Genomic DNA, 27,383 nt, shown 5'->3' with positions numbered 1-27,383 from the left:
CGGCTCAGCTCCACACAACCTCTTGTTTATCTCACTTTTTGGTATGCCTTGATGTTTTTCTAAGTGCCAAATTATACCCAAATTTCACACCATTTTCTCTATCCATATTTTGATGGGCCAAAGCAAGAATAATGAAAAGAAATATTTATTTACACTTTGTACATATTGACTTCAACAAACAAGAGAAGGCCAAGTGGCCTTTGACTCCTACACATCAGTGTAATCATAATATATGCGGACTTCCGACCTTCTGACACTTTGCAGTGATCTGATGCTTTCACTCCTGGTTCTGATATTTGATTTCTTGAAAAGTCTTCTTGAAAATGACCTACACATGAAAAAGTAAATTATTGGATCCAGGCACACATTGCACGCAGACAAGAAAAGTGTCATTTCTTTGCAGTAATATAGGATTTTGTGTGCAGATTCATCTAAAAGCCTGTCTAAGTGAATAAATGTAAAAGGAATTCTGCACAAGTGATATGGTAGAAAGCAGGTAAAAAACACAGCCACAACCACCCTGATGCTCTGGTTATGTTTTCGCTTTCTGCTTGACTGACTTATGAATTGCCTGCTGGATTTATGGATGTACCTGGAGATGGCTATGTAACATCCGATTAGTATAACAAGCACAGCCACAAACAAGCAGCTGTTGACATAAATGACTGCCTTATGCCATTTGACTCCCAGGGGACTTTTAAGTTTCATGCAGTCATGAATATTTTCCTTAGTCAGTTGACCATTTGTTAGAATCATGTTTGGCAAGGACAGAACAGCCATGATCAGCCAAACACAAATAGATAAAACCTTTGTAAAGGTTATGCTGTACATGCGAGAGTCCCCAAATGGCTTAACCACCTTCAAATAGCGATCAATGCTTATCAGCCCAAGAAACACAATGGAAGTATACATGTTTGCATAAAATAAAACTGAAGTGTATCTGCAGAGGATAAACTTGAAGTACCAAGGTCCAAATCCGGCATCATGGACTATTCGAAATGGAAATGTCAGTGTCATTATGAGGTCAGCAACCACTATGTTTTTGAGATAAAATATGAAGCTGGTTTTATTCCTAATGTGGAAGAAGATCCACACTGCGAGGCCATTCAGCAAGATGCTTGCCACAAATATAATGAGGTAAAGCACAGGCAAGACGATAGTGTCAAATTCATTGTTAATGGTGGTGTTCTTTCCTGATCCATCACTCGTGTTACTTGGAGTGTGACTTCCTTGGTTGTGCAGGTCATCATCTGTAGGAGAAGTGGGGAGACATCATGTCAGTGCTTCACGTGTGTACCCCACAGACTGCTAGGCTCCCTTATGGGCTGCACTATCGTTGTTTGAGGCAAGTTTCAAAACGCCTTTAGCAGCTTAAATAGTCAGTGTGTAGTGCATTGTTAACGTTTTGAGTAGCCAAAGAATTGGTGGCCTTCTCCCCAAAACACCCATCCCCACCTTCCACACACACATACACACCTCGAAGCCCCTTGAGTAAAATGTGACACTTCTAGTTCTTGCTGCCAACCTTTTGAAAATGAGAATAAATATGCCAATGAAAATTATCCTGGTTTTTAATTCAGTGTTTAATATCATTAAAAATAGAATCAACAGAACCTGGGGGCAGGAAATTGAAATTTCCTATAACAAAATAAAATGGCTAGCACGTGGTTATTCTTTTAGTATAGTCTGGCACATTCTCTGAAGTATCATTTTTTAATCCCAGTTTTAGGCTGTTGAATCATCAAGAATTGGGTAAGAGTAAAACTAGTGGGTCATTTTGAATTTTTTGCCCATGAATTTCTTATAGTACATAAGAACCTTTGAGAGATGATTGCTAAGACTGGAAACAAAAAGAAACCATTGTTCTTAATATCTAAGTTTATTATCAAGGAGGACAGTTTGTTAAAAGTAATTGTAGGTTGGCACATGTTTTTATTTACAAAGTTAGATTATACCTCTTGCACTTATTATATAAAATTTGTGAACCTTTCATCTTTTGGGAACTTTTAGTTCATGTTAAACACCTACATTGTACGGCTCCATCATATAATCAGTGGCACCATTTATGGGCATCGGATTTACATGGCAGCCATGAAAATGGGTCCCTTGGGTCCCTCACTGAGGGGAGTGAATCCAGTGGGCCACCCCAGCTTGGCCTGTGACCCCACACCCTGTTCTTGCTGAGGCCTCACTCCCTTTCCAAGGACTGCTCCTAGCCAGGAACTGAGCACTGTGAGGAGGCTGAGGCGGGTCTGTGCTGGGGCAGGAGGTTTTCTCTGTCTGATGGCTTTGGCTGGAGGCCTCCCCATCGGTCTGGTAAGAACTGTCCTCAGGCTGTACTGCATCTGAACCTCCCTCCTCAGCCTCCTCGCTCCCCTCTCTTCTGTGCTGGAAACAACTGCATTTCAGCCTGCAATCCCTTGCAGGATTTTCCCCCAGTAAATCTCTTGGCCATCCAGTTACATTTTGTCATCTGCTTTTTATGGCAGGGTGGGTAAACCTGAACTAACACATTTACAAATGAATGTTTTGGATGTTAAGGTTACAAGGAAGGTCATTTCTTAATTTTTACTCACTTATTAACGTTTACAATCATTCCAATTGGGTTTTGGAATGATTTTGTTTTAGAGGTTAGAGTACAAATTTAGCCCCCATTTCCCTACACAGCAGGCAATACAGTAGGTATTTTGGTTTCTTTCTTTGAAGAAGTGAAACAGAGAAGACAGTTTTGATGATTATAATCCAAAACAGGTTCTTAAATTGCTGCCTGAAATTTCAGTGTAGGCTCTTCCTAAGTAACCTTTGTCCTCTTTCAAATTCTTTCCCTTTTATTCCCTGCTTATAGTGTTTTTAAAAACTGGTTTTCCCAGCTTAAATATCCTCACACAGGCTAGTAATTTATTCCTGACTAGCCTGTTATGATGAGACCCACAGTATTATTAAGCTTTACAAGCTTGAAATGCCTGATTCAGCTGCCATCTTTATTACTGTTGCCAGTTTCAAATATTGTCTTGAACAGTATCATTCAAGCCTCTTTTGACTTGATGAAGTGCCACAGACTTGGCTGGTTCTGAGGCCCATGATCCACATCTGCAGTCAGGCTATTTGAAGCTTCTAAAGATGTACAGTTTTACCTGGGTTAAGACATCTACTTGAATTAATTTACCCAATTAAATTTTTAGCAGTCACTTTTATGTAACCCAGAACAGAACCCTAAGGGAAATAGAGAGAGGTCAAGTAGGTTGTAATCAGGATAAGTGGTCCAATTCAGGGAGGGACATAGACTGAAAAGGGGCAGGCAGCTACATCATCTCCTGAAACACTGGCTGTGCCTTGTAACAACTACAGATGGCTTTGGAAGCCACTGTAAATGTAAATAGAATGGTCCACGAACTGTGGCATACCAATAGGCTTGAAGTATTTCAACTCTCAGTATAAGCTCACTGGGTCTGCTCTGCATATCCTTTGTGGAATGGAGGGCCCATACTTCCCAGGATTGGTTAGGGATTGTGTGTCTCTTTGGTATATCATAGTATATTAAAGTTTTAATCTGTGAACAAGCACTCTTATTAAGTGACAATTTACTGATCAATTATGATTATTAAAGGTAGAGTCTTAAATCAGAGTGCCTCATAAATGTCTCATAAATGTTAAGTGTTAAGCACTAGTGGCCTCATTCCACAGTGGTTATAGAACTGTTCTGTGGCTTTGAGAGTCTGGTGTTGAGCTTGTTGATTGTGTCACCTCACAGTATTTGCTTCCTTAGTTTATATGTGGGATTCACATTTTGGAACATGGGATTTATTAATTCAGTGGGATAGGCTTGTGCTTGGTTATTGCTTCATTCACAAATTCCACATTTACAACGCAGCTTAAACAAATTAGTGGTTAAAGCCTGTTATGGGTTATTTTATGAAATAATACAGTAGAAAAAAAATGGTTCTTAAGAAGTAGGGAGAGCCATCTGTGGGTTTCCCTAGAAGGCTCAAAACTTAACAGGCAGCATTTTGTCTGATTTTTTTTTTTTTAAGAACTAAGTATATGTCATATTCTTTCCTGTCAGCTATTCCCATCATTTCTTCTCTTCTGTATCACTGCTCCGGAGTTTTTCAAAGCTTGTGGATGTGCTCAGAAGCATTTTTTTTGTACAATGTCCTGCTCAGGAACAATGACCATTAAAACTGAATGACTTTCTTCACTCAGGTAGTTTTAAAATATTGTTCTTCACTTTCAATAAAGAACTTGACTAAAGGAACATTTTTAATGACAGGTAGCTTAGTGATTCAATTAATAAAAATTAAAAGGTGTTTTTACAGTGTAAAGGCTGTTTTCTCACATACTCCTTGTTACCTAGGATAGTATTACCTGTATTACTTAGTGCAGAGCTTAAAAATTCCTTTGTTATTCTCTGTCCTGTCCACCCGCCACCATCTCCTTTTAAATTAACAAAGACAGTGACATAAGAACTCTAGTCCATAGTAAATTACCATTTTGTGCCAGTGTGTGTATGTGTGAGTGGTATTGTGGTATGTGTGTTGGTTTGTGGCTGTCTATGTTTGTGTGTAAGGGGGATTGTGTGTGTTGGAGAAATGGATGGCATTATAGCCAGCAACAGCATTAACCGTACGTGGCTACTCTATTGGACAGTGAAGACCAAGGCCATCTTCATCGTTGCAGAGTCTTATTTGACAGCACTGGGTTAATCACTTCATGACTTTGTAGACTGGAATAAATAGTAGCCATTTAGCTGTATCTCCAAGAGTTAAATTTGCTATGAACAGTATTTGCACTTAGTAGGTGTTCTCTCTGTAATGTAAGGCCCTAATTACCATTTGTCTCATGAATAGCAGTCACCTTATGAGCGATAGAAAGAGTGGTGAAGAATCTTGGTCCTTCTGCTTTTGGTGAAGCTACATTATTGTTCATTGGGGTGTGTCACCCTTTGGCACAACATGTGAAAGTAACAACATGTCACTGCTCTACCTGTCAGGTGGGAATGAAATATTAAAGTTATGCAAATTACAGGGTGTCACTAACCATGGCACAGCTGCCCTTGTGTGATTATTTTCTAACTAGTTACCTAGTACAATAGGAAGATGTTGTTTTTGGCCTCTTTGGGAACCTCAGTGAACCTCAGTTTAGGCTATTACATCTGGAAAGTAACACATACATTAGTTTGGATATAAAAATATTTCCCAGATGTTATTAACTGAATTTTCCTTGTCCTTTTAGAGATGGTCTCTAGATGAAACAAAGCTTAAAATGAAGTGATAGCAAACTAAATGTCTCTCAGTGATGTCATCCTGCATGTCTGCTGTATTATACTTAATGAAAGGCCAGGTAAATGCTGATTAATTTTGTTAGCTGATTTGGTGGCCAATTAAAACACCAAAATTGCCACATAGTATAAATAACAGTTATTGATCAAGTAAGATTTTCTTTGCAAGTTTTCCTATGGCTTTCTTACCTGGTAATTTTGTGAGTGTCAAGTTGAGCCCCATTCTTTAGTTGTGATGGACTGTAAGTAAAAATACGTGTCAGGAAACACTTGGGGATGATTGAGGCAGGGGTTCAGCATAGGTTATACCTGGCTTGATTTCTAGGGGAAAAAGGGAAGAAGAATAAAAGAAGTTGGGAAGGAGTTTGAATACAGAGTATTTTTTGGTTGTTTGTTTGTTTAAAAAATCTCTATGTAATCAATATATATAAGCTTCCATGATTCTGAAAAAGCATAATCTTTGTATATGAACATCAGAGCCACACAGTAGGTCTATTTTTGTGTCCTCTTTCAGCCTGCCATGAAGCATGGGCCAGTTCTGTGTATGCCATCCATCTGAGTCCCACTGCATGGCCGTGGGAAAGTTACTTAACATTTCTGTGATTCAGTGGCCTTGTCTCTGAAATGAAAATGATGATCATCATACCACAGGACTATAATAAGGATTATGTGAGATAATCCGTAAAGGCACTTGCAGAACATGGGTCCAAGAACGCATGTGGGACACGCTAGCTTATGTCTTCTCATCCCTGCTTCTATTTCATGCTTCCCACCCCCTGAACAGATAATTAAATGCATCTATGATGTGACTTGTACACAATTAGAGATTGTTAAAACATTTTTAAAAACATCTAGCACTGATATATGTGAAAGTGTTTTATAAGCTCAAAAGCATTCAGCATCCTATTCTTTTTGTAATCTCTGGGGTTCTGGTTGTGGCCTTACACTAACCAGCTTTGTGACCTCCATCAAGTCACCTGACCTTTCCAAATTGGACTAAAGGACCTAGAAAATCTCTTATCAGGACTCAAATTTGCCTGAGCTTCTGGTTTCCTCAAACACTGATTCCCATTAAGAATTTAGTATCATTTGAATGTCTGACTTGTAAGTACCGGTATTTCTTTATGATAACTGTATTCCATCCAACTTCCACATTTGACCATGAATGAATAATGCAATTGGCTTTGAGTGACTGTGTGTGATTTTGGCCAAACACCTTAATTTTTCTGAGCTTCAGATTCTTCAAAACATTTTTAAAATGATTAACCTAAGACTGTAAGTGTATATAACTTTGTATGCTATAAAACTTTTCCCCCACTTCTCCTTCAGCAGCCACATCTATTTTCTGTTTCCTGGCTTCCCTCAGGTGTTTTATCAAAGGAAGAAGAATCCTGGGAATGGTCTTGGGAACGGTCCTGGAAAGTGTGCTGCTGAAGTCAGATGTGTTTATGGACTGGTGTGCTGTAGGGGAAGTTATGCTGTTTCTCATGAAATGAAACCATGTGAGACTTCATGTCCCCTCCCTGATGTTGTTCATACACCACGCAGCTGCAGAGAGACCCCAAGTAACCTCATCCCCTCCAAATACAAAGCACCTTTTGGCTAGTGTAAGCAGTTACATTTGCTCAGTCAGCAGGGAAAGATTACTTCGGAGGCAAAAGGACATAAGTGAATTTGGCAGCCAGTGAATAGGCTCTCTTTCTGTGACAATGTCCTTCTCTTCTGTTTCCTTGTATCACATGGAGCTTGGGTGCTGGATTTGGTAGTAGATGGAAAAAATGGTTTCCAAACTTTCTGTGTTTTTTTTTTCCGGTACAGATCATCTCTTTTGTGAGTTTAGACATCTTATCTGTGCCTCACCTTGAACCACAACAGTAAGTGGTACATAGCAGGCACTCAGAATACATTTTTTGGTAAATAGGACATAGGCAATAATAGTTACAACTCTTAGCGTCCTTCCTTCTTGGGTGCCAGTGTTGTAGTATTTTTAAAGTGAGGCAAGGAGATGAAACCCTACTTTCTTTTTGTTAAAGTGTACTGAGGAGAATGACTGAGGCAATTGGTTTTCTAAACTTTAAAATAACTCTCCTTGATTTCAGTAAACTTTCTTCCTTGAATGCAGCTTCTCATGGAAATATCTCAAGGGGTTGACTTGGTGAACACATCTTTCATTTTATGTTTGTTCCCAAGGTGGGTGGCTCTCCTCCTCTTGGCTTCAGTCATACCTACTCAGTAACAGGGCCCCCAGTATGGCTCACCCCACTGGGGGAGAAGCAGTGTCTAGAGGTGGAGGAGCTGCAAGCAGTAGGAGGAGGAATAGTGGACAGTTAGCCTCTAAGGAAGAAACAGAAAAGAGACTGGGAGAAAACATTTGCATATAACATTTCTGGTAAAGGATTCGTATTCAAAATATACAAAGAACTTTTACAACTTCCTAATAAGAAAATTACCCAGTTAAAAAATGGCCTAAAGATTTGTACAGACATTAGACACACACACACAGATTATCTACATCATTTGTCACTGTGGAAATTCAAATAAAAACCACAACAAGATACTGTTTCACACCTACCAGAATGGCTATAAATAGAAAAGACAATAACAACTGTTATCGAGGATGTGGAGAAATAGGAAACCTCATATATTGCTGATGGGAATTTAAATGATATGGCCACTTTGAAAACAGTTTGATAGTTTCTTAGAAAGCTATACCTTTATTTGTTATACAACTAGTAGTTCCACTCATAGCTATCTGCCCAAGTGACATGAAAATATAATAACTATGCAAAGACTTGTATGAAAATGTTTTTATTCATAATAGCTAAAAGTCAAACCAACCCAAGTGTCAAATGATGAACGGGTAAACAAAATGTAGTATACAATATATACTACATTGAAATACAGTTCAGCAATAAAAAGAAATGAAGTACAGCTCTAATAAGGATGAATCTCAGAAGCATTTAGTGAGGGAAAGAAGCCAGATACAGAAGACTGCATGCCATTTAGGTGAAATGTCCAGAAAAGGTGAATCTATAGAGGCAGACAGTAGATTAGTTTTTGCCTAGGCTGGAGGTGGGAGTGGAGATTAAGTATAAGGGTGTGAGGGGTCTTTTTGAGCTGATATAAACTGGACTATGATGATGGTTGCACAACTATAACTTTACTACAAACCACTGAATTATACACTTAAAGTGGTAGAAAATTATGATATGTAAAGTATGTCTCAAAGAAGTTAAGAAGGAAAGAAAAGGAATAGAAATAGGCCAGCAACTTCACTGCAAGATGAGTCTTCAAGACAAGGAATGGTCAAATTAACACATTCCCTGTTCTCTGTTGGAGGAGGTAGTGAAACTCAAGTACATCTAGCAAGTACATGAGGGGCCCTGCTTAGTGATGTGATCTGTAGGATTCATTTATGAGTTTCTCCTTTTAGAATTGGGTCCAAATCCAGAGGCTCTGGATATGGGTGATGATTTATACTTTTTGGTGATTTATATTTTCATTCTCTTAATTATATGGAAGAATTGGATTTTAATTGGTTCAGACATGGTATTTAAATTTTCTGGAACCAAGTTTGTGTTTCAGGTTTGGGAAATGAGATGTTTAATTCTCCTCTACTGGCTCCTCTGAGTTTCCTCTTGCCTTCTCCATCTCCTTTACTACCTTTTTAAAAATTTTGTTCCAAAAGAGGTTAGTTTTTTATCACCTATCAAGATGTCCACGGAGGCTGTCTGGGACTGTTGTAGTAACTCAGGAACCAAGCTCTTTCTTTCCTGTCTTCACTACCTTGTCTAAGTGAAGTGCTTCCCCAGATCTAGGCCTCAGTCCCTCATTCTTTTATTTCCTTTTTTTTCTAGAGCGTTTAGTCATTGGATGGTCAGCCATCACCTCTCTCCCATAATCTCTCTTTCAGTCCATTGTGCCCACTGGAGTGAGCTATGTGTCTGTGTTCCTCACACTCAGCGTTTCTGCACTTTAACCATTTTTCCGTTCTTCAGCAGGAGGCCACTTTTCTTTTTATCCATATTTGTGCATATCTGTTTCATCTCCTCACTGAAAGAGTTCGAGGCCTCAGTGCTCTGTCAGTGGCTCTCTCTTCCTTGGCCCACAGTCCCTTACCTAGCCTCTGTTTTTCAGTTTCAATACCTCCTTTTTCTCCTGTCCTCACCTTGCTACTCCCACAGCCATTGTCTAGACCAAGGCCCTCCTTGTCGTATGTGTGGGGCACTGTACTCACCTCCTCTCTGGTCTTTCTGTTCCTTGCTTCCTTCCTCTCAAACTCTTCTGTTTTGTACCTAGATTCCTTCTAAATAACCCAAATAAATGTGTCTTTCTTTTGATCTCTAACTCTGAATTATTATGTGGTAGGGAAATTCTTGAATTATGATTACTAATTAGAGTTATTTTTGTAGCATTTAAGATCATGGAGCATTGAAGCCAAAAGATGCTGGATTTTGATAATTAAAAGTTGGCGATAAACTTTGGAGAAATCTGCTTGTCCCATAATTAATCTTTTGAATCACGGGGACAGTAAAATCAGCTCTGTAGCATCAGCATGACATTAAATGGAAGTATACATTTATAAATAAGTGCTTTAATTCCCATTAATCCTTGCTTAAATAAATTCAAAGATCATTTTCATCTGACTGGAAACTCTGTGTTAACCAAACTTTACTGTAAGGGAATACCTTGCATTCAGCTACCTGCTTTCTTAATACCTACCCCTGCTCTTGAATGACCTCCTTTCTCTCCCTCCTTGCTGACCTTGGGAATCTCAGCCTCTCCTTCAATGCCAGCCATAATCTGACCTCTTCCATATGGTTATTTACTGAGAGTCTATTTGTGTTCCAAGCTCTGAGATTATCAAGATGAGGAGGGTAAAATTCTGTCCTCGTGGAGTTTATAGAACCTAGTCGAGGATCCAGAAGTAAACAGACCACTGAATACAAAGTGCCAGGTTTGGGTGCTGTGACAATACAGAGGTGGACCCTGATGAGGGGAACCTGGAAACAGGTTCCGTGGCAGCCATGGTACCTGGGCTGTGGCAAGTTGGCTGAAGGTCCCTTGGGAAAGGAACATGTGGAAGCACTATGTATGGCCAAAGAAAAGATGCAGTGATCTCCTGGGCAGATGATGCCATTGAGTAATGTAAAGATGTGACAAATTTGAGGCATACTGAAGAATTAGTGGCTGTCTCTGTTGGTGAAAGGGAGGAGTGTGGGTGGCCTCCAAGCCGTCTGGCAGCAGGCGTTGGTTTCTTGCACTGATGGTAGGACTGTGAGGGAGGATCACATAAAGGTTGGGTGGAGTTTGGTTTTGGATTTGTTGATTTCGGGATACCTGTGTATTGCCCACATGGAGATGTCTTCTAGGTAATTGACGATGTAGCACCAGGGAAGTGCTTCTGGCTGGTGATGTATTTTAAGGTCACTAGAAGATCAATGATAGGAAAAGTGGGGAATGGATAGGATTTGCCCAGGTTGAACCAGCCCAGTAGAGTGAGAATAGGAGAGGGCTGGCATAGATGTTTTAAGGAGCAGTCCTAGGGAAAGGAAAGTCAGAGAGTTGGGTTATATCAGAAAAAAGGCTTTAGCCATGTGAACTGAGAAGAGAGTTTAAGAAATGAGAAGTGTGACTAGTTTTATTCTGCAGGGAAGTCAAGTGACAGAGGTCAACAAAGGGTGGTAGGATTCAGTAACAAAGAGGTCATCGTTCATTTTTGCCAGGGCCCTAGGTGCTGTGCAGGGCTGGGAGGTGTGAGGGAAAGGGGAGGGGTTAGGGAGGGGGAGGGGATAGGAGCAGAAGCAGAGGTCTGATGACCAAGGGTTGAGTAATGCTTTTGAGGTGAGGAAGTAAGGGAGTGATTTCAGACAACTCTTCAAAAACACCATGCCTGTACTGGGAAGGAGAGGGTGGGAGGCAGAGAGAGAGGACTAATGGAAGCTTTTGTTAAGTTTCTCATTTAGTGCCTTGCATTTAAAATACATTCCTTCTTAGCCTAAAAAAAAAAACCCTTATTTCTAGCCAAGTGTGGCAGCAATGTGGAATGCATTATGGGATGACTGCGAGGTTAAAATGAGAATGTTTATGAAGCAATTGCCTAAGTCTTAAAAATTCTGTCGCGTATCATATGTACACAAGAGAATTTATTTGGTGAAGATAGGTGGGGCACAGAGTGAACCCAGTTCTTAGCACTGTGTTTATGCTGATGCTGTTTGTGTGGTTTGTGGCCTCAGACACCCTGTGAGGAGCCATTTGACTGATCTTTTTGCTCAAAGCACTTGCCCTTCCTTTAAGGTGTCTCTGAGCCTCATGTGCCTGCTGACTGTCTTCACCATCTGTGCCTGAGCTGTAGGGCTCCCTGTGCAGATTTTCACAGAGCAGCTGTGCACCGTCTGCCTGTTCCAGCGCCAGCAGGGTGTTGCAATGAGTATTGCTTCAGCAGCAGTAGTGGCTTGGTTCCCGGACCTCGCTCAGGGGTGGGAATCCTGTCGTGCTACCTACTGCTCCCCCAGCTGAGAGCTGATGAAACCACTCAAGAATGTGATGTCTGTGGTAGGTGCGCAGGCTTCACAGCCATTCCTGAGGTTAGATGGTATCAATGCTTAGAGACCTGTTTTTTTTAACTTTTTCAGCCACCCATTGAGATCATCCTTTGACTATTTTATGACTGTGTTGCTTTGTCATTGGTTGTAAGCTGGCTCTTTAAATGAGGATGGTGAAAAATATTAACATGTTTTCAGTGTCTCCTTAATTTTGGACCCTGAGCTTTGCTTGATGTCTCCTACAATCCTCAGAGCAGCCCTATGGCCTGCTGTTTTATTCCTCTTTCTCCCCCAGGTGGGAAGATACGAGATTCAGGCGTGCTAATTAACTTGCCTGACTCACACAGGGAGTAATGGATAGAGTCAGGATTCATCTGAGATCTGATTGAAACTGAAGCTGTCTTTCTTTCTGTTATACTGCTGTGGAGGAAAAAGGAAGAGTGATTCTGGGGGTTAATTTTGGAGGGCAGGAGGTGGGAGAGGAGTAGAGGGCTTGGGTGGTGAGGAGAGGTTTGTCTTTCCTTGAAGGAACCACTGATCTTCTAACTGAAGATCTAGTTGTATTTGGCCTGAACAATGTTGAAAACATCAGGAAATTTCACATAACAATTCAGATTTGGATCCCATCTTGGAAAATGAGATGTGCCAACACCAAGTGCGAGTGATCCAGCAGTATTAGCTGCCTCTTCCCTCTGGGAAGTGTGCTCTCCAGGTCACCAGCCCGTGGCGTGCTCTGTGGGTACCCTGGGCTCCTCACATCAGGAGCTTTACCTGCCTGATCCTACAGTAGACGTTTGATTTTGCAATCCTTGCTCTGTTTATCGATCTTACTTGACTGCATTTGACCTATATGGATCGTCAAATGATCTACTTTGATTATAAATATATCTGTCTTTTCCTCTGCTCCCTCCCTACCAACTCCTGATTTTTCTTTCTTTGGTGACCATAACTTAGCACTTTTTCCAAATGATTTTCCTGGCACCTCTTAGCAACACCCAAAAATAGCAGCAGGAGATCTTGCTGTTTAGTTTACACCTGAGAATTAATTAATTGACACAGTTGAGCTTTTCTCTGTGCACAGCCCTCTGCTGGGGCCTTTAAGTGACCAAGTTGGTTGTTAAACTTCTTTTGTGGCTGGGAACACGGAGATTCCCGGTCTCAAGGAAGGAGAGATTTATAAGTAGTGGCATGGAGGCTTGACCTCATGGGTGCTGGATGCCCAAGCCCTTGTTGTTTCCCTGGACAGGTAGCGGAAGGACCGGGGGCAGCACCAGCGTCCTGTGGCATGCAGCATGCTCTTACAGTTCACCGGGCAGATCTCAGCATGGGAGGGGGGGCACTTGTGTCAAGCTGGGGAAGCTCCCTTCTCAGCCAGAGGAGCTGGTGGGTGTGCGCAAGGGCACAGCAATGTCTTCATTTTCCTTGGCCTCACGGTGTCCTATTATTGCCTTTCTAATCAAGATACGAAAGATAAATGCCAGTTAAATACTTATTCGCTACGTTCAGTTGTGGTGGTTCTCAAATGCCAGAGTTGTATAGTAAAATTACTTCTCTTATTTGTCCTCCACTTTCTAATTTGCTCCTAAAAGCTCACCTTCAAAAGTGTAAGAATTTCAGGTCTGAAGGGTAGTTTTTTCATCACTTTCTTACAGAAAAGCTATGCTAAACTGGTAGTTCATATAGGAATACTGCTGTAGTCCTTAAATTTCAGTGGTAAATATGTAATGTTCATAAAAGCCGTCTAATGCGATGCTTCTGGTGAAACATACAGCTTCTCTTGTATTTTGGAATCACCATTAACCTAAGAATCTTTCCTAATTTCAGCCTGAGAGAGAGAGAGAGAAAGATAGAATGTTTTCCAACACTAAGATACAGCTCTGCTGAAGGCCTTGGGAAAGAAACAAGTTACCTCACTAGGTACAAATTACTTCTTTTTGTAATAGAATTAGGTCACTGTATTCATAAGTCACTTGATTAATGCATGCATGGAGTCAGTATTCCAAAGGTGCTGGAATGTAAAACATACAGCCCTTCATTCAGGTTTTTCAGGTACTAGCCTAAAGTTTGCTTTTCAAAATTGTGCTTGATATTTGTAACCTACAATTAGGCTTATTTTGGTTCACATTTGGATTTAACATGTTATTTTAATTTTTTTTTTTCTGGTGACCTCTGATCACTTGTTTGCGTATATATTTATTTTGGGAGGGGGATGGTATAAACTGAGTAGTATCCTCCCTAAAGGCAAGGTTTAAATCTAATGCTTCTTTAAAACCTTAATTCCAAACCTGGTTATTCCCGTGAGGGACCAACTTGCCCAAAATCACAGAGACAGAGTGAGAGGCAAAGCCAGAAGATGAACTCCAGTTTTTGTGACCTCAGAGCAAGCTGCCTCCGTGTTGTGCTCGTTGGCCTGATTCGTCAAACCTCAGAAGTATCCTGACCAGTGCCCTGACGTAAGCAGGTGTTAAGTTTCTGGCTCACTCTTTGAGTCTTTTACCCTTGGCAAAGTACTTTACCTCTCAGCACTTGAGCTTGCTCATCTCTGAAATGAGGGAAATAGTAAATGCCTGGCCTAGCTCCCAAAGGTGCTGTGAGAATCTGGTGAGATATGATATGTACGAAGTCAATTTTATATCATATGTGCTACAGTAACATGAAGGTGTATTTCATGGCAAATGCTTTTTTTCTGTTTGATAAAAAAGTTATTAATTTTATAGTTATATTTTATTGTTTACTGAGTTGATATATATTTTTATTTCCTATTTAGGCAATGTCTAATTTATACATAGCTAAATTCTGGATTACTGATATAAAGGAGGCTGGTCAGAGATGTAGTCCCAATAGCCAAAGTAGTAGTGTTAGATAAGTGTGTTCTAAGCCAAATGTATTTTACATGACTTCTGGTCCCTTTAAAAAAATTTCTTTGTAGTCAAGACCCCAGGTAAAGTGTTGAGTTGGAAAGGGAGAGCGCGTGGGAAATGCATACTGCTTAAGGGTTACAGTTACTCTCCTCGGGGATGGAGCTGGTGTTGTCACTTGGCCTTTCTGGTAAGATCACTGTGGCTTTCTAGGCTGTGGACGAGGGATAGGTACTCCTCAGGCCTCTCCCGACAGAATGGATGTCAGGCTAGCTGCCCTAATTCTTCAGATCACAGCTTAAGCAAAGTGTATGCTATTTCAGTCAATGGAAGAAGACTGGTACTTAAGAGGCAAGTCTTCATTCGGTTTCATCCCTCACCTTCATGATAATTCAAAAGTGGGGTAATTCTAGATAAAATATAAAACTAGATAATTCTCTAGTGAGGTCTTCATACTAGTGGATATTTCACAATTTTTTTTAGCACATTAAACCCTCACTGTTTCTCATTTTCTCCTCTCATAAGAGGAGAAGTAAATGCTTCACCTCATACATATATAGTAAGAGGATCTAGCATCACATCGAGTTCATGTAATATATAAATGTGTGAGTACACACATACACACACACACGTTTTTTTCAGTTCTTACTATCAGCTGGCATTATTTTGTTTGTGTTGCTGCTCAAACTAATGGGAATATTTGAATCAAAATAATTCTGGGTTGATGTATAAAGATGGTAACTTGCTCAACTAGAAGAAATAGTAACCTGTTTGTGTTATTACAATATTCCCCAAATGTGTTTTATTTCTCCACTTAATATCCTCATCCATTACAGCCCTCATTGGCTTCCTATCTGGGAAAGGACACAACTCAGAGCCCTCTGTATATGCCCTCAAGACCTGACCTTGTCTACCTGCCCACGTGCAGCTCCCACACTCCTGCACCAGGCCTCTCCTATCCACCTGGCCTTTTTGTCCTGGAAATCATGACTCTCCCTTATCTACTAGGTAAGCCCCTTGCACAGCTTTCAAGTCTCAAGTCACCTGCCTCCCCAAAGCCTTCCATGTTTGCCCCCATAACGTGTCATTGTCCTTCCATCCCTGTTAACTACTTGTTGCCCATTCCTCCAAGCTATTGTATTGCATTTTCCTTGTTTGCCTTATCACCTGAGAGTCTCTGCGTCCTGTCTTGAGTCCAGCAGAGTACCTGCAGCAACAGTGTCAGAGCTCAGTAAATACTCAAGTTTGTCAGGCTCTCATGGAACGTGACTCTTTCTCTGACCTAATCTAATCTTGGTAGGCACCTGCCATTCTTCACTTCATGAGTATCCTCCTTTGCCTTCTGAACTAGAAGAGTTACAACCCAGGCTGGGCTGAGAGGGTAAGAATTGACAGCTGACCTTGTATAAGGCATGGCCAAGGGCGAGGAGGAGGGCTTATCAAGCTCTGGCCTCTGACCTTTCTGCACAGCTCACTGTGAAGTCAGGGGACTAAAGCAGAGGGTCGCAAATCTAGATATGACCCCATAGTTCACATCAGTGAGGGAAGTGAGCCCGGTAGAGAAGAAATCAGTAGTGCCTGTGTGCAAATAGAATACAGCTAACGGGAAGTGTTGGGAGATAGGAGGGCAGGAGGCTGCCGTGAACTGGGATGTGGCCCTGCTCCTAGGCTCTGGGATGTTGCCACACAGGTGTGTGGGGCAACTGCCACCAGACCATCTGGTTTATAAGAAAAATGGATTTTATATAATGTATGAATTTTAAATTCTGGCTTAATTTTGTGAAAACACAGGCAGACCAAATAAAGTGTGTTTATAGATTACAACCTGTGACATCTAATTTCACGGTGGGGCTGTCCCAGGTCTCTCTTTTGGGTTATGGCTGTACCTTGTGGGCTTCTGCCTAGAGACTTGTTACCTGAAGTCTGCTTCAATCTCTTCCTTATTTTTACTGATTTCCCAGAACTTGATATTTTTATTTTTCTCTGAAATTGATGAGCTTATAAGAAAAGCTTGAGAAAAAAAAAAAAAAAAGAAAAGCTTTGAGACAATTTACAGGATTTTAGAACTTAACGGCATTGTGTTTAATTTGGGATAAATGCTCCTTCAGAAGCTCTAATATTCCTTCTTCCTTGGTGCTAATGTATTTGGTTGAACCATATGGAAATGGTGTTTTTATAGGCCAAAATGGCATTTTTACATGGCTCAATCTAGTATGTCAAGCCCTTGTGAAATTTTGATACTTTGAATTAGGTAGACTGGGTAAAGGGGACAGAGAGGTTATCCTAACATCATTGTGAAGAACAGTAGTATGATGAGAATACGTTGTCCCATCTGCCCCCATAGAATGACTGCCTGCATTGAGCTCTGAGTTGATACCTCCAGGTATTCAGGCCATTTCATTCTGCCTGCTCTTTGGGAATTCAGCACAAGTTTGTTTTTCTGTGTGAGGATTCATGAGAAAAAGTTCTTTCTAGTCTACGTATTGAGTTTAGTGTTCTTTTAAGCCTGCTACTAATTTATCAGAATGAAATCATTATGCCTTCTTGTCTTCCTGTTGGAGTTTAGATCTACCCTATGTCAGCATGCTACACAGAAGGAATGGATAGGAATTAATGCATTTGGCAAACTAACTTCTCATATAGGTTTTAATTTCCCAACATTGGTTTTCCTAGGCTCCATTTTTCTTATTTAAAATTCATTTGAACTTCATATTAAGCATCTCTTTAAACTATCTCAAATCTTTATTTTTGGCTGGGGGTTTTGGGGGAGGGACTAGGCAGGGCCTAAATAAATAGTCACATGAGTACATTGGAGAGAGCCCTTGTCTGGTGTGAAGTTAACTGGGTTATAACTCATGGAAGAGGAAGGAGAGACTGCATGGGAAATGCACTGTGTCCTGATGGCTGGAGGGGTTGCGCTTTGCTACCCTAGTTGTGCTGCTGGGAGTACCTTCCAGAATGGAGGGGGCATAGAGAGGCCAGCAGAGCAAGTGTCTGTGTGTCCTGGCAGTAACATATTAGGTGGCTTCGATTTTGAATACCCAAACTGATTTCTGCAGTGGCCAATTGTTTAGTGTCTGTCTGAAAAAACCACACAGACTGTAAACTCATTATAAACAGTATCCATGCTTAGTACCAGTATGACCTTGTAAAGGAATGGTTATATATCAGATACTCAGTATTTCTGAGTCTTAGGATGAAAACTAGAGCTAATACATGGGTTGTACTGTTGGCTATAGGCACTGAGTATGTACTTTTTTCCATATGTATACATGAAAAGAGAAATGAATGTTGTTTTAGGTAAATGTTTTAGGGTAAATGCTACCTACTGGTTACCACTGAAGCCTCAGTTTGCTCAGAAATGTGGGTAATAGCAGTATATACCTTAAGGGTATATATGTGTGTATGTGTTTAATAATGTATGTTAAAATATACAGTAGTCTTGGGCACATATTTAGAAAAGGGAATATTGGTGTTGAATAAATAATAATGTATTTTTTAAATAGTGATATTAATATGCTGGTACATTGATCTAATTTGATGGCTTTCACTATTTTTCATTTTGTTATTCATATTGGTACATATAATATGGGTACTATGTACACAGTTTTGGCATAGTGCAAGACTTTATTTGTCTAAAGTTTTCATTGTCCAGGTCTTTAAAATGCTTGGTTGAGACAACCAAAAAATGATTATAGCTGTGATTATTTGGGATCACATGTTGTACTGTGAGCCCTGAGTAGCCACCTAGTACGAAGAAGGACTGTCCTCTGTAGAAACATGCAGTAAGTAATTAACTTTGCAGTTATTTCCAATTTGTCTTGTAGCCAATTTATCTAAATTGTCTTGAGAAGCCTATTGATGATTTGTTTGCAATTTCATTTATAACCTTTGCATCTGGAAGGTATGAGGAGGGACAGGTTTGGGCAGGTCGGACTCCTAAAGGACTGTGGCAGGCCCTAAAATGCCTGCAGTGTAGAGGCAACTCAGATTCATGCATAATTTTCTTGGACCTCTTCTGTGATCTCTCAGCCTGAGAACCACATGGCTGAGTGCTAACAGCCCCCAAGTATTTTCCTGTATTTTTCTTTCTTCATCTAGGTCATAACACCCTTTAGTGCAGGGACCTTATATTATTTTGTTTCTACTGCTATTATACTGGCTTCTGCTTTGGGAGTACCAGATTCTTGATATATTTAGCGAAGGGTCCCCTCCAGACTCATGGACTTGAAAAGCAGAGTGCCATTCTGCTCTTTGTCCTCCAGAGAGTTGCTCTGGTGGCTGTAAGCCAGCAGTATCGTTAACCTGACAGCATGTTCAGGCTACAGGCAAAACTCTCTTTGGCAGCAGAACAGTCTGTGTTTTCCATCTTGATAGGCACATCAACAGTATTAATAATCATAAAGGTTTAGCAAATGCCAGTTAATATTATTGTATGCCTAGGACTATTCTAAATTATTTAGATACAGTTTAATTGATTAAAACGACACTTTATTTAAGTGCAGATCTGTTGCTTATGTGGTCATGTTACCCAGCTCCTGTGCCTCAGTTTCCTCTTCTGTGAAACACTCATGATAGGATTGACTTGAGGACTGAGTGAGGTATTACCACAGTACTGCCTCATTCACTCCTTATAAATCTTTTATTGGAGCTTGGCATATGATGAGAACTCACTCTTTAGAGTGGTAGTGAGAATAGTAGCCCACTTTTCAAAATGAAGAAACTGAGGCTTACCCGTCCCTTCAGCAGACGTGTGTTGTCATCTGAGTGTTGGAGCTCACCCAGGATAACCCATCTCATGGGGGCAGAGCCTGGACTGGAGCACAGTGTGGTCTGAGTGCTGTGGTCTGAACTGCCTTTGGCTACTGCTTCCACATGAGCTGAGAGTCTGTCTGCTGGTTACAGTCTGGTGTCTCTTTGGGGAAGACCAGGAAGTAAAGTGGCTCCAGCCTGGGTGCAGGGCATGATGCACTGAGACAGCCATTTATCTACTGCAAATAGTATAGTAAACAAATAACAAATTTATATAATTTTACCTACTCAACTACCCACAAAAAGGGGTCACTAAGCAAATAGTGAGTATACTCAGAACTTTAAAAAGAGCATGGTTGATCACATGCAGACATGTTTCCAGGTCAGAGCTCTGCTACCTACTGGTTACCACTGAAGCCTCAGTTTGCTCAGAAATGGGGGTAATAGCAGTATATACTTTAAGGTTTTGTGTGTGTGTGTGTGTCTAATGTATGTTAAAATGTACAGTAGTCTTGGGCATATATTAAGCTATCAATATACAGATACAGTAATACTAAAACAAGTATTTAGTATTAAGGTTAGAGGGACAGTTTGTGCCATATGAGTTCTATCTAGTACATTAGAACAAATCATATAAGGCAGTACCTTCTTCCAAAATGGTAAAAATTATTATTAGAAATGTCCTTATAAGAAAAATTATGGAATCACTGATATAAATGATTTACTGTGATATTTTATACCAAGTGAAACTTTAATAGTCCTCTTCAAATGCATTTTAATATAAAATTTTTTCAAGTTTAATAACATTAATGAAAGGTAAATTATGCTAATTAGGTATGAGATGGGGAATAAACATTCTGTTCTGCTCAAATTTGGCATAGAAGGAGGTAGAATGTTTGGAGGTCATTGCCAGGTCAGACAGGTATCTTGGTTAGCCACAGCCTGCAGCAGAAGGTTTGAGTCCTTTTTCTGTTCACCTCGATGCTTTCCCTGTGGTCCACTGCATCTAGACTTTAACCACAGCGTCATGGCTTCTCTGTTTTCCCTCCTCTGCCTCAGATGGTCACAAGTGTAGGAACTGCAGTTGGCCCTTGCATATGTGTAAATGCAAAACTTCGCACCCAAGGAAGGGGGAGCAAACTATGTATTTCCATCCTGCCTACACTCTGGGGCCTGAAGAGGTTGAGGTTTGAATAACCTCCTGCAGCTGGCTGGGTCAGAAGAGGGAGGATCAGCCACCCTCATCATCTCTGGATCTGTTCAGCATCCCCTCCGGCATTCCTTTGCTTGGTTCAAATGTTGGGTTCCTGATAAGCAACCCTAGCACCTCAGCAAGTCACGTGGATGAAGGAGGTCTAGAGATGCAAGGCACCTCTAAAGACCACCCAATCTAAACCTCTCATTTTACTTTGAGGGAAGGTAGTGAGCACCTGGGGAAGTAAGAGGCTTGCCTCAGTCACACTGATAACTTTTTGCCAGTCAGTGCTCAAAACCCAGTCTTTTTGCTGTGAGTCTCAGACTTTCTGCCCTAAACCAAATTACCGTCCAGGCCTGTGCACAGAGCTCCCAGCTGATTTCACCTCACTTCTACCTTACCTTTATCTTGCCTTTACCACCACTCCTTTCATTGTGCTTTGAGGGGGTTTCGTGGGTTTTCCAAGTTTTTCTTAGTTTAGAGGCATACAAAGAACAAATGGCCATTCTTGTCTATTCTATCTTAAAAATTTCTGAGTACAGGGCTAGGCATGATATTTTTTGTTCTTAAAGGAAGTGAAACCCGAAGATATCCAGAAAGGAAGAGAAGCAGGCATTCTGAAAGTGGCACAAACACCACTAAACATTAATTCTATGTAGACTTCCTTCTCCCGCTCAGATCGCTGAGTCCAGTCAGTCCTCTTGGCACACTATTGCTGGCTAGGAAAATTTCCTCTCAGTCTCTTCACAAAATAGTTAGGATTTTCTGACTAATTAACTTTTTTTTTTTTTTTTTTACTAGACAACACCTCTAAACAGGGTATTCAGCAATCTAACTACCTCTCTAGCCCCCTTCACCATACCTAAAATGCCTTTCAAGGAGGTGTTAGATAAAACAGTCTTAGGAAAGGGTTTGCTCGATGGACGAAGGGAAAACATCTTGATTCCTAACTTCAGAGAGGAAAGGCTGTTAACCACGAACTGGCAGAAATAATGAGATGTAAAATAAGTGTTGTCTGGGTCCACGCCATATATTTTTGGAAAAATAGAACCAAACTTTGGTAGTAAATTGGGGTTTCTAATTAGAATTATGAAAGAAAACTGTTGTTAAAGATGTTATGATATCTAATAAGAAAGCAGATTCAACTTACAAATTTAAAATTTTATAGTAGGTAAGTCTGAACCTAATCAATGAAAAAGTCATTCCCCTTCAGGCTCACCTATTTTTCAAAGTCTTTATTAGAAGAGTTAAGGCTCCATGCATACTTCTTGTTTTCCTCAGTGAAGCCAAAACTTCCCTAACTGTTGGAATGTGGAACGGAGCTAAGCTGTTCCCAAGCTGTTTGTCAGGAGCCAGGCTGTTTTCTCTCTGCCTTTCCTGACATGTTTTAACACGATCTCATAAGGAACCAGAAAGAGGATCACCTTATTCTTTGTGGTACAATGAGAAGATTGAGATTCTTTCATTAAAATGAATTAATTAGGACAGAAAGTCATCTTTTTTCTTTTGGTCTCTCCTTTAAGAAAATGTGAATGAAACATTATGAAACAAATTTAAGTTTTGAGTCTTGGAACTTAGGATTTTACCCATTTAATAAAGTATATGTGATTAAAAAATTTTTCACTTAAATAGAAATTATTTCCAAAACACTGTTTCTACTTTTGAAGGCACGATAATGCGCTTTACATTTTCTGCCTGTCTGAGTTGGAAACAGTGAAGCTCCGTAAAGACGGATGGCCTGTTTTGGAAAGTGGTGCCTCCCAAAGAGGACTTACATATCTCATTCAGTTAACATTCCAATTTCTACTTTTCTGTAGATCTCAGATTAAAGCAAAAGTATAATTATGGTGTTAATCAGTGCTGTGTCCAATCAACCATGGCTTTTAAGAAAATTTTAAAAAAGAACTTTTCCATTTACCTTTCATTGCGGTAGCTGGCTGTCCATTCACCTGATACGGGTGTCTTCAAGTTGAAACAGGCTTCTCAACTCTAATTACGAATAAGTTTTGAGACTTAAGGTTGGCACGGAAGTGGGTTTTCTGGGAAAGCATGAAAAATGAGCATTTTTCTCCTTTGCCAGAGAAGGTAGGTACTTCCCTACCCCCTTGAGATTGTCCTTTGAGACACGCTTTCAAATTCTCCTGCTCGTGAGCAAGTGGAGCAACTTGCTCTCTTGCTGATATATGACTCACATCTGAGAGTAAGTGAGCTTTGTAGACTGGGGAAGAGCATTTCCTGAACCTGCAGGAATCAGACAGTGATTCACCTGAAGAGAGAACACAGAGGGCTGGAACACAGAAAGCTGGAGAACTCTTTAAGGAGGAGGGGATGAAGTCTCAGACCCAATGTTTGGATTTTTTTGGGCCTCTTATTGCTAATTAGAAAATATGCACTTACAGTCTTTCTGGTAATTAAACTTAGGATTAAAAAGAATTGTAATATACTTTATGAATGGCAGATCCTTTAAAAATGTTATTCTACATTAAAGACTAAAATTGAAATGTATTTATACTAGTGATTGATAACTTTGGAAACGTGTTGTCTCATTCAAGAACCTGGTAAAATCTATAGACCTATTTTCACATATACACAAATATAAATGTTTAAAACATTTTGAAGTTATTTAGGGAGTGAGTTTGCCTAATCCCTTGAATTCCATTTAAGCAAAGACAACTCTTACTCTTTTTAAAATGCTTCCTGCAATGATAAATGTATACAATCAAATCACTTTTCTTATTTGTAATTAATTTTAGGACTTTTGGGTAAAAATCTCCAAAAGATGCCAAGGTTTCCATGAATGCAACATTTGAACAAATAAGTAAAAAAAATTAAAATTTCACCAAGTGGAATCAAAACCTGTTGCTATCATGGATGAAGAGAAATGAGGTGGAACCTTCTTTGAAGTTAGTAAATTAATAATAGGTATTATTCAGTGTTTACTCATGCCTTATGGAAAAAAAGTTTAAGTACTAGTTGGTTTTCTTTCTGTGTTGGTTCCAAAAAAGAACTGTTTAATTTAAATTCCAATAGTTGAATGTCAACATTAGGTTTCTTCTAGTGTCTTTTCCTAAACAAACAAAAAGAGACAACTGCAATCTCAGTGGTTTTCCATTCCATTCTATTTCTAGTGGATTAAGTGTGTTATGGGTGAGTAGGTAGCCCTAGGGAAAGTCTTTGAGCAAAAATTAGCCAACTTAATAATGGCTCAATCTTATAAGAACTTGCCAGATTTGCAAACGATCCTTTATTTAGGGTTGATTTTACTTTGTGCCATTTTGTACTTCTTCCCCTTTGAATTTTGCTTTTTGCATTTGAAGCCATATCACTGAATCTTGTGGGGGAAGTTTCTGCCATACAGACCTTAGTTTGATGGACTTGTCCTTCTTGGGTTGAGTTTATTGTCATTGGTCACTGTGATCCATAATAATAAAATTATGTACTGCTCGTAATATGAAATCTAACTGCCAGAACAACCAATTGCCAAATCTTAAAAGCATTAATTCAAAAAGGTTAACATCCCTTGTAGGTGCCTTAAAAGTATGTTGAGCAAAAACCTCACCAAGTTTTGAGGATCAGCATTCCAAATTGCCAGTGGTGTATTTGAAATCATGTTAGGGAGCTTATTTGGACAAATATTTCACAATCTTCTGTTAAAGGAATAAAGACAGTTCTGTTATCTATCTTAAATTTTAATACCCTTATTACCTGGATTGACTCTGTTCTATTAGGGTGGACTAACTTAATCCTCATTTTTTTATGTTAAAGAAAATCCCTGTCCTTTGTATAGAGCTGCTGATAATGCTGTTGATACTCTTTTCTGTTTTGAATTTGAAAGGAAAATATCTTAATAATTCAGGGTTATATTACCTGGTTTTTAGTACCTTCTTTAAAAATTACTGAAAAAGGCCTTTTTAAGTTTGAAGAAGAGTGTTGAGTCTTTCCTGTAAAGTGAAGCATCTTGACTTTGTGGGTGTCCTGTTTTATAGAGATCTCAGAGCCTTCAGTGGCCCTTTGCCCCTCCTCCTGAGGGTGGGCTGGGGACTGAATAGGCTTTTCCTTTCTTTAGTAACAGAACAGTCAGATTGTCCCATTTAAAACCATCTTTGACAGGTGATGCGAATTAAGTCTAGTAATGAAAAAGTTAACAGGAGGCAGCCTTTCTGCATTCATCTTAAAGTGTAGTATGCCAATCTCAAGTTGGGACCTGTTAAAGCTGCTCTTACTTAACATTCAAAAAGGGAAGTAGTACATGTTTAGTCATGAAGAGAGTGTAAGGCTTTGATGAGAAGAGCAGCTAAAAACTAGCCCATAACTTTATTATTGTTCAATTCACCGAAAAGTTAACCTGCACAATTTTTTTCTGCTGATTTTTATAGCAAGTCTCACATTTCATAAAAGCCACAAGAGACTTTATAACAATAATTATCTTGCTGCTTCGTTGGAAGATCCTATTAAATGCAGAGAAGCTCTTTTAATAATATTGTTTAGCCATTACAAACCCCAAATTTAATTTGAATGCAGGTCGATGTCCTGGGATATGTGTGTTTCTCTACCACCACAATGTTTAAAAAATGTTTCTTTCGTTTTTTTACTGTGGGTGATTTTTTTCTTCTAATAATATTTTTAAAAATGTTAAACCTACAGACAAGTTGAAATAATAGTTCAACTAGATTTCATCTAGATTTACAAATTGTTAGCATTTTTCAGATACTTCCCCTCCCCCACATTTTTGGGGGACCTGTTTGAAGTTGTAGACATTGTGACAAAAGCTTTATTATTCTTAAATGCTTCAGCTTGGATTTCATGAGGAAGATACTCTCCTACCTAATCACAATGGTATTATCAGTCAAAAGATCGATGTTGAAACAACAGCATTTTAAAATTTTCAGTGGGCATTGACATTTTTACAATTTCCAGTAATGTCCTTTAAATCTGCTTGATTTGGAATCCAGTCTATGGTCACATATTACATTTGACTTTACTGTCTTTTTAGACTCTTATTCTTTAGAACAATTGCTCTGCTTTCCTACTTCTTCTTTAATTTGCCTGGCTTTTGAAAATTGGTTAGCTCTGTATTTGCTAGGTCTGTCCTGCGGGTCGTGTAATAAGGGGATGCTTCAGAATGTTTCTGAGGCAGTTTGAACATATCGGGCTGAAGTCTATGCTGGGGTTTGGCATTTTGAAGTCCAATAGGAACATCTATAATATTGTTTTGGGCATAGACCTGGTTCATGGGTCACGAATCACAAGGCAGTAGATACAAACTCACTTTTTTTTTTTTTTTGCGGGAGTGGGTGGGTGTTGGTATTGGATGACTCATTGAACTTCCCTTGGCTTCAGTTCTATGAAATGAAGACTCTGATTTAGTCACATAACTTTAGATGAGAATCCCCATAACCTTAAAGATTTTTCAAAATATATTCTCAAAAGAGACAGGTGCACTTAAGGAGAGAATGTGTTTCTAAGATCCTATAAGGAATGAAAATTAGGTAACATTATTGATAAGTCTTTATAAATCCTGGAATGAATACTTTACCTTATTCCTACTTCCCCCTTTTAGTGTGAGAAATTGGCAAATGTATTACCAAGGCGTATCTTGATCTTCTAGTTTTATCTAGACTGCCTTGCATAAGACTTTTTCCTCTTCCTTCCCTTCATTGTTTGGCTTCTCTGCATTGGCATGGACCTGGGCACAGTATCCCCTCTTCCAGATGTAATCTCAGTTTTCGCTATCTCTATGATCTCAGATTTATCTTTTCTTCTTTAAGGAAAATGTCCATTTAAGAGTGTCCTAGTCCTTTGTAGGACACTAGTTCACTATTTTAAAGCAGAGACAAACAGGGATCTAACTGAACATACCCCTAGTTGATCTGTCTTGAATGCCCATGTCTTTTGCATATACCCAGAATTTAAAACAAGGATTGTAGTAAAATCTTCACCAGATCTTACTATTCCATCTCTGTACACAAAAGTCACTCTAATTGTGGCTCATATCCAGTAGCTGAGAATTTGTGCCGGGTATAATGATTACAAAGCTTTTAATGTTACCTTGCTGAGATTGGTATCCTTAGGTCCCCATGCTTGAATTACTGTGTTTAATCTGACATTTGAAATGATTTGTATCTATTAGGTTTGCTTTAAATAAAGCACTTACCTTTTTCTGGTATGAGAACTTCATGTGTAATGGTTGATTAAAGGGAGGGATGCTTAGGAGATTGAGTCTGGAGATATGCCTGCATTTTACGCCAGCTCTACTGATACGCTGTTCTGTGCTGGGCTCCCTGATCCATCTCCTTACTTTGAAAATCTTGTTGGTGACTGGTAGTGTTGGGCCCTGACGACAGTACAGTAACTAGGGTCTTATAAACCCGAATGTAGATTTAAGCTTCTTCACTTAGTAGCTTATTTTTTTTTTAATTTTTGTTCAAGTATCATTGATATACATGCTTATGAAGGTTTCAGAGGAAAAACACTGGGGTTACTACATTCACCCATATTAGCAAGGGCCCCCCCATACCTCATTGAAGTCACTGTCCATCAGTGTAGTAAGATGCCACAGAGTCACTACTTGTCTTCTCTGTGCTACACTGTATTCCCCATGACCCCCCACATACCATGTGTACTAATCATAATACCCCTCAATCCCCTTCTCCTTCCCTCCACACCTGCCCTCCATACCCCTCCCCTTTGGGATCCGCTAGTCCCTTCTTATAGTTTGTGAATCTGTTGCTGTTTTGTTACTTCAGTTTTTCTTT

The 27,383-nt window shown here is 39.7% G+C and overlaps 2 protein-coding genes across 14 annotated transcripts in view; one reads left to right on the top strand and one right to left on the bottom strand.

Annotated features, from left to right (window-relative positions):
- Positions 1-27,383, top strand: part of MED12L (mediator complex subunit 12L) — a 317,585-nt gene that overhangs the window by 184,842 nt on the left and 105,360 nt on the right. The window lies entirely within an intron of this gene.
- GPR87 (G protein-coupled receptor 87) lies at positions 130-22,834 on the bottom strand. Of its 4 annotated transcripts, XM_073232205.1 has the most exons (4): positions 22,547-22,833; positions 5,468-5,599; positions 965-1,250; positions 130-328 (listed from the first exon to the last, which is right to left on the bottom strand). In XM_073232205.1, the coding sequence occupies exons 2-4, from the start codon at positions 5,499-5,501 to the stop codon at positions 208-210; spliced, it is 441 nt and encodes a 146-aa protein (XP_073088306.1). In that variant the 5' UTR covers positions 5,502-5,599; positions 22,547-22,833; the 3' UTR covers positions 130-207. The 4 variants fall into 4 exon arrangements, with proteins under 4 accessions (XP_073088306.1, XP_073088305.1, XP_017501067.2 ...); XM_073232204.1 differs by having other exon boundaries at positions 130-1,250; positions 5,468-5,518; positions 22,547-22,834; XM_017645578.3 differs by having other exon boundaries at positions 130-1,250.

The sequence above is a fragment of the Manis javanica genome, chromosome 3, assembly GCF_040802235.1.
Source record: "Manis javanica isolate MJ-LG chromosome 3, MJ_LKY, whole genome shotgun sequence".
NCBI classification, from domain to species: domain Eukaryota; kingdom Metazoa; phylum Chordata; class Mammalia; order Pholidota; family Manidae; genus Manis; species Manis javanica.
This window is presented reverse-complemented; position numbering and strand designations above follow the sequence as displayed.

Excerpts from the sequence above, each read along its gene's own strand:
- GPR87 (XM_073232204.1), bottom strand. The coding sequence starts at position 5,501 with ATGGGGCTCAACTTGACACTCACAAAATTACCAG. Across the intron at positions 1,251-5,467 it reads GACACTCACAAAATTACCAG|ATGATGACCTGCACAACCAA; the intron begins GTAAGAAAGCCA and ends CTTCTCCTACAG.